General features: G+C 39.4%; 1 protein-coding gene across 3 annotated transcripts in view; it reads left to right on the top strand.

Annotated features, from left to right (window-relative positions):
• Positions 1 to 12,763, top strand: part of LOC133479384 (intermembrane lipid transfer protein VPS13B-like) — a 489,205-nt gene that overhangs the window by 416,175 nt on the left and 60,267 nt on the right. For all 3 annotated transcript variants that reach the window (XM_061776308.1, XM_061776310.1, XM_061776309.1), the window contains 4 exons: positions 4,517 to 4,698; positions 4,798 to 5,018; positions 5,222 to 5,353; positions 11,654 to 11,815. In XM_061776308.1, coding sequence (XP_061632292.1) covers positions 4,517 to 4,698; positions 4,798 to 5,018; positions 5,222 to 5,353; positions 11,654 to 11,815 — 697 coding nt within the window. The remainder of the gene's footprint in view (positions 1 to 4,516; positions 4,699 to 4,797; positions 5,019 to 5,221; positions 5,354 to 11,653; positions 11,816 to 12,763) is intronic.

The following is a 12,763-nucleotide window of genomic DNA, read 5'->3' as shown; positions in this document are numbered from 1 at the left end:
TGGTGTAATGACTCTGTGTCCTCACATTTAATATTAATGTAAGTCTGGCTTGCCTGTCTGTACACTTACTGGAGCTTACGTTGTAGTGCGTTGAGGTGAAATATTGAGCTATTTCTGCTGTACTGTGTGCATTTATATCTACAATGGGTACAAGTGAAAGTAGAGGGAGAGCCACATCCAGGCGACTAAGTGCAAAGAGTCAGCAATGTGTCCCTTGTCCCACATATGGTGAGCAGGAGCTGGGAGTGGGTTTGGAAGGCGTTCAGATCGGCCTAATGAGATTTCCCAGCACACCAAGTGCCTGTCAGGCCCCATCCGGATTCCTTCCTGCTTACCTTGAGTGTATCTAATCGAGGGAAAGCTCACGGGAAGCACAAGGAGTAAAAGCCCCTTTTGGTTTGGCTCACAAGTTGCCAGAAGGGTTGGGTCAACTTGTAACACCTCAAAAAGAATGTGTTTGGTCGTCCAGTCTTACTACCAGTGCTTCTCTTCTCCAATATGTCAGCGAACACCTTCTGACTTCTTATGGGCTTCACACATTCTCTTTTCAATGTCTTCCCATCTTAATTCACTTATTTCCTCTCTCCCCTATTTCCTCCTGAGATTTAGGGAACTTTAAGTGGAATAGAATTTGAGAGAGCTAGACGAGCAGAAAGGGAAGGACCAAGAAAACGTAAGAGAAGAAACTGGGGGGGGGGAAATAACTTGCCAGAAAGAGTGTAAAACTAAATATACATCTGACTTTCATTATAATCATCCTCCAAGTACTACATGTTCTTTGTTTAAATTATTTGTCTTTTTTGATCTAAACTGATCCACTCTCCCAACTCACTCATTTCAACTGCCGTTCTTTAGTTTCAAGGAGGGAAAAAAAACACTAAGAAAAGCTACAACATACAAATTATATTAGAAATCGTCAGCATACGATGCTTTTCTCTTTTAAGGTGTGCCCTGCTGTAGCTTTAGGTCTCAAGTATTTCCTGCTAGAGTTGTTATGGTGGACCAGCAAATTACTGAGCAAATGGTCATTTCTTTAATTCAATTACCTTCCATTCAGCACCATCAACCATGGCATACATTAAATGTCCATGGGGATGCAACAGCAGCAGCAGTAACCATATACCTAATTTTGCTATGTTAAACCATGAGGGGGTGGGCCACAATCGCAAATAATTACTATTATTCAGAAAATGGGTGCTTTTTTAAAATACAGTAGGTACGGAAAGTTTTCAGACCCCCTTAAATTTTTCACTATTTGTTATATTGCAGCCATTTGCTAAAATCATTTAAGTTTTTTTTTTTCCTCATTAATGTACACACAGCACCCCATATTGACAGGAAAACAAATGTATTGTTGAAATTTTTGCTGATTTATTAAAAAAGAAAAACTGAAATATCACACAGCCATAAGTATTCAGACCCTTTGCTGTTACACGCATATATTTAACTCTGGTGCTGTCCATTTCTTCTGATCATCCTTGAGATGGTTCTACACCTTCATTGGAGTCCAGCTGTGTTTGATTATACTGATTGGACTTGATTAGGAAAGCCACACACCTCTCTATATAAGACCTTACAGGTCACAGTGCATGTCAGAGCAAATGAAAATCATGAGGTCAAAGGAACTGCCTGAAGAGCTCAGAGACAGAATTGTGGCAAGGCACAGATCTGGCCATGGTTACAATAAAATTTCTGCTGCACTTAAGGTTCCTAAGAGCACAGTGGCCTCAATAATCCTCAAATGGAAGAAGTTTGAGACGATCGCAACCCTTCGTAGAGCTGGCCATCCGGCCAAACTGAGCAATCGGTGGAGAAGAGCCTTGGTGAGAGAGGTAAAGAAGAACCCAAAGATCACTGTGGCTGAGTTCCAGAGATGCCGTCGGGAGATGGGAGGAACTTCTAGAATGTCAACCATCACTGCAGCCCTCCACCAGTCGGGGCTTTGTGGCAGAGTGGCCCGACGGAGTTTGCTAAAAAACACTTCAAGGACTCCAAGATGGTGAGAAATAAAATTCTCTGGTCCAATGAGACCAAGATAGAAATGGTTGGCCTTAATTCTAAGTGGCATTTGTGAAGAAAACCAGGCACTGGTCATCACCTGTCCAATACAGTCCCAACAGTGAAGCATGGTGGTGACAGCATCATGCTATGGGGGTGTTTTTCAGCTGCAGGGACAGGGAGGCTGGTTGCAATCGAAGGAAAGATGAATGCGGCCAAGTACAGGGATATCCTGGACGAAAACCTTCTCCAGAGTGCTCAGAACCTCAGACTGGGCCGAAGGTTCACCTTCAAAAAAGACAATGACCCTAAGCACACAGCTAAAATAACGAAGGAGTGCCTTCAGAACAACTCCGTGACTGTTTTTGAATGGCCCAGCCAGAGCCCTGAGTTAAACCCAATTGAGCATCTCTGGAGAGACCTGAAAATAGCTGTCTACCAAAGTTCACCATCAAACCTGACAGAACTGGAGAGGATCTGCAAGGAGGAATGGCAGATGATCCCCAAATCCAGGTGTGAAAAACTTGTTGCATCATTCCCAAAAAGAATCATGGCAGTATTAGCTCAAAAGGGTGCTTCTACTAAATACTGAGCAAAGGGTCTGAATACTTAAGGCTGTGGGATGTTTCAGTTTTTCTTTTTTAATAAATCTGCAAAAATTGCAACAATTCTGTTGTTTTTTCCTGTCAATAGGGGGTGCTGTGTGTACATTAATGTGGAAAATAATAACTTAAATAATTTTAGCAAATGGCTCCAATATAAAAAAGAGTGAGAAATTTAAGGGGGTCTGAAAACTTTCCGTACCCACTGTATGCCAGTCCCATTGTCTGCCTGCATTGCGCCACAGCGCCAATAAACGACAGCGGCCAATTCTGGACCTATGAGACTTTGTCAACGGCATTTTAAGTGACAAATTTATTTTTCTATTTTTGGACACATTGGTCAGACCCGATGGTCAGTTTTATTAGATATCCATTATATCGCGGTCCGTTTTATCGAGGTGCCCCTGTATTTGTCCAAACAAATGTACCTTTAGTTCCACCAAGCCTTAAAAATGAACAAAAAACTGAAAAAAACAAGAGTGGTCAAATATTTTTTTCCATGAATATATATATAAAATAAATATTCCGATTGTTGTAATTATGGGGAGTAGAATGGCCATTATTTTGCCAATGGAATTACTGCATATACTGTACTTGATTCAAAAAAAATTTCGCTTATCCTCATTTCTTGAACACCTAAGAGGAACTTAGCATTTTTTTTAAATAAATCTAAAATGCCAATCGTGATATTCTACCTAGTTGTTATACACAATTGAATAATCCACCATAAAATTATACACTGACAATTCTCAAAATTTCAGATACTGTGGCAAAATCATGTATTGCCTACAACATTAAAACACATTGTTCATTAACTTCAAGTAATAGTAATGATATAATAGTAATTTGGTAATATCTCAACTCAGAATATCTCATTTTAACATAATGCTATTAATATATATTATACATATATATCATCTTAACATAATGCTACTAATATATACTATACAATATACTAATATATATATATAGATCATCTTAACATAATGCTACATACTAATATATACTAATATATATATATATATATATATATATATATATATATATCATCAGCCATTATCTATCCACTGCAGGATGAAGGCCTCTTCTTCACGTTTCCAACTACTACGACATTTTGCAATTTGTTGCCAGTGTATTCCGGTGTGTTTAATGATTTCATCTATCCATCTACTTTTAGGTCTTCGCCGTGGTCACTTTCTGTCCAGTGGTATCCAATTGATAGTTTCTGTCATCCACCTTTTGTCAGCTCTTGGGGCAACACGGCCAGCCCATTTCCATATTAGGCTTTTTATTTTTTGAATGACGTCGGTAACTCGCGTCTGTTGTCTCATCCAACTGCATCTTTTCTTGTCCCAAATGCTTATTTTCAACATTTGGTGTTCCATGTTCCTTTGGGTTACACATACTCTTTGTATAACTTTGCCATTCGTAGTCCAAGTTTCACTACCGTAAGTGAGGACTGGTAAAATAAACTTAACCGTAGGTAAAACTACGGGACTAAGTTTGGGCAATCTGCCAACACGCATTAGGCCAGCGTGGCAGATTACGGCCTATTCCTTCTTCATGGCAGTATATATATATATATATATATAGATCATATAAGATGTATGCACATACATGTCTACTATATGTAAAGAGGCAGATAGCTTGATCAGTGACATTATCTCTTTGAACAATTTGATCATGTTCAATCATTGAATGAGCCTTTGCCTTATAATTATCAAGTGTCTTATCACTTCAGTTTCAGTCATCAATATTAAACGTTGTCACATGTTAAAATTGAAGGCTTTTACATTTCTCATTTTCTCCACTTTTGTTTTTCTCAGAAATTGTTTCTAAAGTGGCTTCACGTTCACTTGCATATGAATTTTGAATTTATTTGAAGTCTCAAATCTGTTTCTCTTCATTGCCTACAGTTCAGATAGTGAAACTGGATCTCAACTACCATGCGATCAGTTGGTATCTCCCATGGCCCTGGCAGCATGCACCCGTGTGGACTCCTGCTTTGCACCTTGGTTTGTCCCCTCCTTGGGTGTGTCCCTGCAGCTAGCACAGATGCAAGTTCACCTCTGCCACCATCTAGAACAACTGGGAACAGGTCAGGGTGCAGAAAACGGATTCATACCAAACTCGGTTAACATTTTTAAGTTTGAATCAGTTTAGTTACACAAATGTTTAATACTCTCTCTCGTCACAGTTCCATCTCAAAAACTTCGACCCTTCCTGCCAGACAGGAAGATACCTCAGAAACAAGAATTCATGGTTGTTGGTGCTTGGGAACCACAGATCTTCTTGCGTCAGTGGACCAGTGGACCAAGACGTTGTCAGGAGTTCAACTTTTCCACCCAGTTAGACTGCAAGCTTCTGGAGTATCGAAACTTAACACACCTGCAAGTTCTGCAGCCCTGTGTAATACAGGTAGATGACAGTACAATTACAGAATATGTGTGTGCAGCGGTATAGAATTGCATTGCATCCCTAGTATTTGAACCCTCTCATTTCAGTTAAAAAAAAAAAAGGATGTCTGTATTCTTACATTAGAGTGTATTAAAAAATTCAATCCAATTTATTGGTGTCCATTGATTTTGAGATCTGATTTACTTTCATGTGCTGTGTTTCAGGGCCAGGCTACAGCCACATCTTGTCTCCAAAGCAGTGTGTTGCATGCAAACTTCTTTATGGAACCTATGTTTGCCACAGTCAGTCAGTATGCCATCCACACATTGGACACTGCCCTGCAAAGCTGGCAACAGGTAATACAGAGAACAACACTGTATATATTAAATCACATCTGATATATTAGTGATCCAGAAGGTTTTCCAAAATACTTCACATTTAATAGAACATATGTAGTAAGAATATTAGCTGTAAGGGCCTGGTTTACTAAGATCTCAAAAAGCAGAGATTCAATTGTTCAGTCACTGTAATAGATTGTGTGCGCTGTTGGCTGCAGGTGTAAAAGAGGTGGAGATTGCCATATTTCAAAAGAGGATTTTGTACTTTAGATAGCTGTGATGGATTTCACTCTTGAAAATTTGCAAAATGCAAAATGAAGTTTGAAGTGAAGGAATTGGAAAGGTTAGTGGAATACAAAGAAATGGTTACAGAAAGTAAGTATCGCAAACCAAAACGAAACCAGCAACCACATAAAAGCCAAGTATTGTTTGATTTAACTCACCCCAAGTGTGTTTGAATTAGATATAGCTGCCCATTCTGCGGCACATTGCATTTAAAACCTAGGACAGCAGTCCCGAAAAACTGCTCTGGGAAAGGCCAGCATCAATTGTCACAGTGAGCTGAAATCAAATGACCCAGATGCAAGGAAAGTTTTGTCATAAGTGATATGGCCTGACTCCTTCTTGTGCCTCGCTCCAAGTCAGCCCTTGGATCATTCAGAAGCTCAAAAATTGGATTGCTCAATGTGCCATGTCATGTGTCATGATATAGTTTTGTTTCTGGCATTTCAAAAATGTTTATGCTACACTTGCGCCACTTTGCGTGCAGGTGTGCATCTGCCTTTCAGACGCAGTATTTGAAAACACAAAGTCAGCCATCGCAATTCGTCTCAGGTTTGATAAATCGCATTGTGCTTGCTAAATCCATTTACACTATTTGCATACACTCCTCCCGGAACGCGCAAAATGAACTGTACGGAAATATTGCTCGTTTGGCAGATGCAATCCTGCGGGCACCTGGTTAGATCAGCTCCCACATCTCTTTGCGTGAGTGCAAACCTTTCGTGAATCAGGCCCTGGGTATTTACAATTAATACTTACTGTGTTTGTAGTACTACTGGCTAATGTTTGCGTCTGTAGAAAATGTTGTGGACTGTCAAGTGGTTTAAAAAAAACGCTAAGGGAAACAACAGTTGACGCTCAATTGTTCTTTAGGTATTGTTTAAAACCTGCCTGTTAAGTCTCTTTCCCTTGAGTCATACAAGCCAGCATAGGAGAAAGAATGGTATATAAAAACAGCTTGTGCATTTTTACTTGTTTGATATGCACATAGCAACAACAAACAGAAACCTTTTTCTAATGTTAGTCATTTAATTACAAGGAACCAAATATTATGCATACCATTTTGTGATATTTTTTCTCAGAGGTTAAGTACCAAACTGTTGAGACTATAACCACTGTTCTAAATTTGTAGTTGATTGGGTTTTTCTACTTACCAGGATCCTTTAGAAGTGTTTCCTCAAAATTGCTCCATAAGATCAGGGAAATTAATAATTTTCACAATGTAAACAAATGAAAGTCGTCATTTTTTGTTTGATTATCTATTGTTTTTGCAGCCAGAAGATACCCAATCAATAAATTCAGATTAACTTTAACTCAAAACGGGGAACGAAGGGTAAGAATAAATGTGTTCTAAGATGTATGTCAGATGAGAATAGAATATTCATGTAGATAGCCATTAATTAAAAAACGGGTTTAGTTTGATCAGCACAAAACACGGTTATGTTTTATTTATTTTCAGTTTTGATGCTTGATGCAATGCAGGGTTTCAGTAGCAGTCAAGAGGGCGTACTATGTGTATTCAATGAGCCTTTTGTGCTGTTTGTTCTTTCGCATCTGTTCGGTCTCAACCCCAATGTCAATCGTTTGATGTAACGAGTTTGGAAGATAAAGACTGCAATGTATGCAAACGAAAGAACAATAGTAATCTGTTGCATTTACATAGTATTGCATTACTTGATATTCAACTAGTTTACTTGAGACAATTAATTCAAAATGCGCTTCTTCTCATTTTTGCATATGGTAGAGTAAATCTGTCAGGGAAATCCCAAGAAAATACTGTAAACAGTTATCTCCCATCCCAGGTGGAATATCAGCTAAACAAAATGAAGCAGCTCACACGGATAGTTTGGATTTTATGCAACTCATGTATATACAGTATACGTACCGTAGGTATAATTCCTTTTTAGTTAGTTGTAAATCATGACAAAGACTACTGCAATGTGTCTGTTGTAGGACTTTAGCATGTTGGTCCTCGTCCTCCCTCCTTTCTCAACTCTCACCACTGCCTCTGGTAGCCAGAATTGCACCGTGTTTGAAGTAATGCCCAAGATAATACGGTAACATTTGAGTGATGACACCTGTCAAGACTTCATCTGGCCCAGGTCCTCCACCCACTTCTCTACCACACAAACAGGCTCACGCACTTGGGACGATCTGGCTTTGCGTGGCTCTGCTCAGCTGTGCTGACTCATTATAGTGGCCTCTGGAGACATGAAATATCCTCATGGTTTTACTTGTGAGAAATAATAGCTATTTGGAGGTTTTATATAGAAAAACAGCTGTGGTCTCTACCTGTGGAAAATAATCTATCAAATACATACAAATCTGTCTTAAATTAATCGTTCAGCACGGAGTTTATTTGTACTCCATCAAAGTTCTAATTAGATTTTGCTGGATGATGGATCATATTTGACCATTGGCCTCGTTATTTTATTGATGCACGCTAATGCTCCTTCCCAATTTCTATCCGTTAATTTAGCCATAAATAATACTTGAATGAATGAGCACTGTAATGAAAACTCATAGTGCAGCACTGAAGTAGTGTTTTGGACATGTTGATGTCTTTGCTAAACTTGCCAAGCATGACTTCTTGGTCATTTCATATCCCACAGAGACTTTCTGATACTCACTAGGGGTTGGTTCGTGGAGTTGTTGAGTTTATATATTGCTTTGATTGGACTAAACAGCAGCAACCTTGGAACTTCTACAGAACTACTTCAACCACTTTGCTTAACACGGGGGGGGAAACAGACCATAATTATGAGGTAAATGTGCTGTATGTGGGTACGGTCGTTTTGGAGACAGGGGTAGAGAGAGGTCAATCACAAAACACAGATCTTGTTAAAAATGGTGGTGTGCTAATGTAAGACTTGAGCTTTAAATGTGTTTGATTTAAATGCGACTAAAGCCTGAACACACACACACACACACACTGTTCATAAATCATAAAACGTGATCCAAATTGAAAACCTACTTAGTCTGACATGTTAACAGCCTTTTCCTGCCACAACAGAAGGATGTGTCTTGGCTTGTTGTAAACATTTTATGATTTTCATGGTTCCTGGTTTCAAGGCTACCAGACAGGTCTGTTGTGATGTGGCCTTAAGGGTTACCATTGAACCAAAGAGAAGATTCCTCAACTACCACACAAGTTAATGCTATTAGTCCGTGTCTGGTCATACCACACCCCCAGAACCAGGACAGCTGTAACGCTTCCAGATGCACAGCAATAAACATGCATAAAAGTGCTGCGTTGTTATATGGTTGTAATTTATATGTATATAGTCATACACATGGTTGTTGTCATGGTAACTTGGGTTGCTGTTCTATCCATAATACCATCAAGAGCATTTCTGCTGTCAGAAATGTACACGCCAAATGGTTTCTCAATGTTAATAATCCTCACCTGTGTTCTTCCATCTACTTTGTGCTTTCTATTGGCTCTATCCATCAATCTCTTGGGAATTATTATTTTATGACATGTAAGGATTGTGGTTAAATTCAGAGCATATTTGTGTGTTTCTGTTATTTTTGAGAAAATAGGCAGCCATTATATTTATCAGATTCATCTTTTTTGGTTGATATCCTTGAACTCAGTTCCCCCATATGGCCTCGACCTCAGCCTTCTTATATTTTAACCTCAAGCTTCATCATGCCTCCATTTACATTTCTCCATCCTCATCTTTGCTCCCTCTCAGCCACTAAACCTCAGGGAATTGGCTTAGGGGGAAAGCCACAAAAAAGCCTGGCACTATGTATTTTCTCACAGAATCTTCACAGGCCTTTGTAGTGTACGTATATGCTAGTGAGACTACAAAGTTATTGTCTTATGTCAATTGCATAAATGCACGCCCGGACACACACACACACACACACTGTGTGCACACAGTGTATTGCAAATTGAAACAACGTGTCAAAAGGTAGTTTTCCCGGTAGTAGCAGATGTATGGTTGCAAGTCATCTATCGAAGAATAGTGAGATCAGACGTGCTTCTCGGCTGCCCCCGGTGCAGCTCGCAGATGTTGTACATTTTTATGAGGATAAACCTCTTGAGGTGTAGCATCTTGTTTTTGAGATGGTCCCGTCATGCATTACAAACATCAGAATAGGAGCACAAAAAGAACAGAACTGGCCAAAACAAGACTTGCGAATAAGATTAGCATTGATGTTGCGGTAAATTATAACACTTCAAACACACACAAAGCAGCCCAGAGTGTTATATACTTTTACAATTACCACCTGCATTTAATGTAAAGGTCTTCCAAATGTGACGAACCAACTCTTGGCAATGGAATAGGCTGTTTTTGTCTCTATTTTCATCTGGCTGGCTACTCCCAATGTAGGTGATTGTAGCTCTAACAATTGTTTCCTTATGTCCATTTTACAGGCGTCAATCTCTAGTTTCAAATTTTGTGTGTTCTTATTTTCAGTGGGTATCATTATTTACAATTTATATTCCAGACATTTTATGGGCATGTAGGCATGTGCCACTTGCATAAACTCAAGATACTAAAGTAATAGTATCTGGGTTGATGAGTGAAATTGATATGCTGATTCCTGATACAGAAGCTGACAGAAGTTTGCATTTTATCATGTTCTATTTAACGAGGAAGATTCATTTTCTTTTCATTTCTTTTCTATTTTCCCGAATGCTGATACACTTAAAATCCCTGGATAGAAAGAGGTGATTGCAATCACAGTAGGAATCTTTTGTGACGTGCCTATCATGTTGTCTTGTGAACTGGAGCAGAAACACGATACCATCAAAGAGCGGGATTAGCAAGATAGCACCAGGAAGTTTGTAAATGTGCAGTGTCAGATTTGATAGGGAACACAGATAGTGTTCCACTGTAAAACTGGAAGTGGATGCAAAACCAGTGCAGCTGTCCCCTTTCTATGTTGCTCAGGCTTTCACCTCTCTCTCTCTCTCTCTCTCTCTCACACACTCTCTCTCGCTCTCTCACACTACCTTATTTTAGTGTTCTGTCTGTCTTGTACACATCCATCATCAAGTGCTGTTTCGATGGTTTAAATTTTCCCATCCGTTCTCAATAGCCTCAACAACCTCAGGACCTTAAACGTGCTTGGCAGTCAAACTGTAAGCTTTTACTGCCAGCCTCTTATAACCACGAACCCTTTCGCCATTTGAAAGTCTGTCATTTTTTTTTTTAAGAAGTTGGGTAGCAGTAAATAGGCCGTCTGAACTAAATGCTGGGAGGGGTGTGCATGAGAGATCCCCTTTGGGCCGAAAAGCTTTGAATGGAGCTCAACTCAAATTGTAAATTGTACATAGTATGTTGCCCATAAGCTCTCTTTAATTTCATTAAAGTGATGTATGAGTACCAAGGCATCAATCCCTGCATGACGCATCTTGGTTTTCTCATTGATCCATGGATTTAGATCAGACTAGGAACTCAGTAACACAATAACTCCCCAACTAATGTGGCCTCTTTGTGTAATCCTTTTTTCTATATGAATCAATATAGTCATAAGCACATAATAGAACTGCTGTTTGCAATAACCTGACTTTCTTGTCTAATAAGAACTCTGAAATAATTATATACGGTCATTATAGCATTGCATATACTTGGCATAGTGGTTTAAATCATAAATGATCATTATTAACTAGTGGAATTACCAAAACTATTGTTGCTTTCTGCTACTTGAAGATCTAGGATGTGAGAAAGTAAAATGTTTCAGAGGCAGAGAAACCAAGATGTATATTTGGCTCTCAAGTTCATTCCATGCAGTATCCTGGTTAGCTGTCAGTCTGTGATTTGTTTTACTCCCCTATTGAGGTTGTGTTGCTCCCACAGATGAAATCACCGCAATTTCCTACTGACTCACAGCTGACCTGGCAAGTTCAGAATTTTTTTAGATCAAGAACACTACTAACTTGATGTTGTAAATGCACTCAGAAGCAGGTCATAGTACATGATTGCCGGCCTAAGTCCTTTCTCTCTTCTGTCACCTTTTTAATTCATCTGTCCAGTCTTAACTCCTACCGCTAACTACCATTGTGCTGTTCATTCACAGAATGGAAACCCAGAGGCTGAGGAACTAGTTTACAGCCATTATGTCATCTGCAATGATACCCATGAGACTCTGCGCTTTGGCCAGGTGGACACCGATGAGAACGTGCTGTTGGCAAGCCTCCACAGCCACCAGTACAGCTGGAGATCCCACAAATCTCCCCAGGTAACGCAAACACACAAAGGCTGGGAAGTACCCGACATCTCAGAGCTCTTTGGCTGTGCTAGTTTTTATAATTTCAACACATTTTATACAATGTACACTGCCATGAAAAAGTATTGGCCCCCTTCTCAAATTATTGTATTTTTGCATAATTTCCTCACTTTAATGTTTCAGATCATCAAACAAATGTAAATATCAGACAAATATAACCCAAGTGAACTTAAAATGCTGTTTTTAAATGATTTATAAAGGGGGGGAAAAAAACGATTCAAAGTTACCTGGGCCTGTGTGAAAAAGTAATGGCCCCTTAAACCTAATAACTGGTTGGGCCATCCTCAGCAGCAACAACTGAAATCAAGCATTTTCTAGAACTGGTAATGAGTCTTTCACATCTCTGTGAAGGTATTTTTGCCCACTCTTTCTTGCAGAATTGTTTGAATTCAGCAAAAATTGGGTTGTTTTCCAGCATGAACGACCTTTTTAAGGTAATGCCACTGCATGTTAATCAGATACAAGTCTGGACTTTGACTAGGCCACTCCAAAACCTTCATTTTGTTTTTTTTTAACCCTACTTGACTTGCTGGTGTGTTTTGGATCGTTATCCTCCTGCAGAACCCAAATGTGCTTCAGCTTGTGTTCACAAAGTGATGGCTGAACATACTCCTTCGGGACTTTCTCTTAAAGAGCAGAATTCATAGTTCCATCAATCACAGCCAGTTGTCCGGGTCCTGAAGGTACAATACAGCCCAAGACCATCCCACTATTGCCACCATGTTTGACTGTTGGTATGATCTTCTTTTTCTGCAATGCTGTGCTACATTTATGCCAAATGTAATGAGACACACACCTTCAAAAGTCTTATGAATCATTCAGATGGTTTTTTTGTTGTTGTTTTTCTCAAAAGATGAGCTTTTTTATGTTCTTTTTGGCCAGCAGTGGTTTTTGCCTTGG

This window comes from Phyllopteryx taeniolatus, chromosome 6 (assembly GCF_024500385.1).
Source record: "Phyllopteryx taeniolatus isolate TA_2022b chromosome 6, UOR_Ptae_1.2, whole genome shotgun sequence".
Lineage (NCBI taxonomy): Eukaryota > Metazoa > Chordata > Actinopteri > Syngnathiformes > Syngnathidae > Phyllopteryx > Phyllopteryx taeniolatus.
Note: the sequence above shows the minus strand (reverse complement) of the source record. Positions and strands in the feature narration are given on the sequence as shown.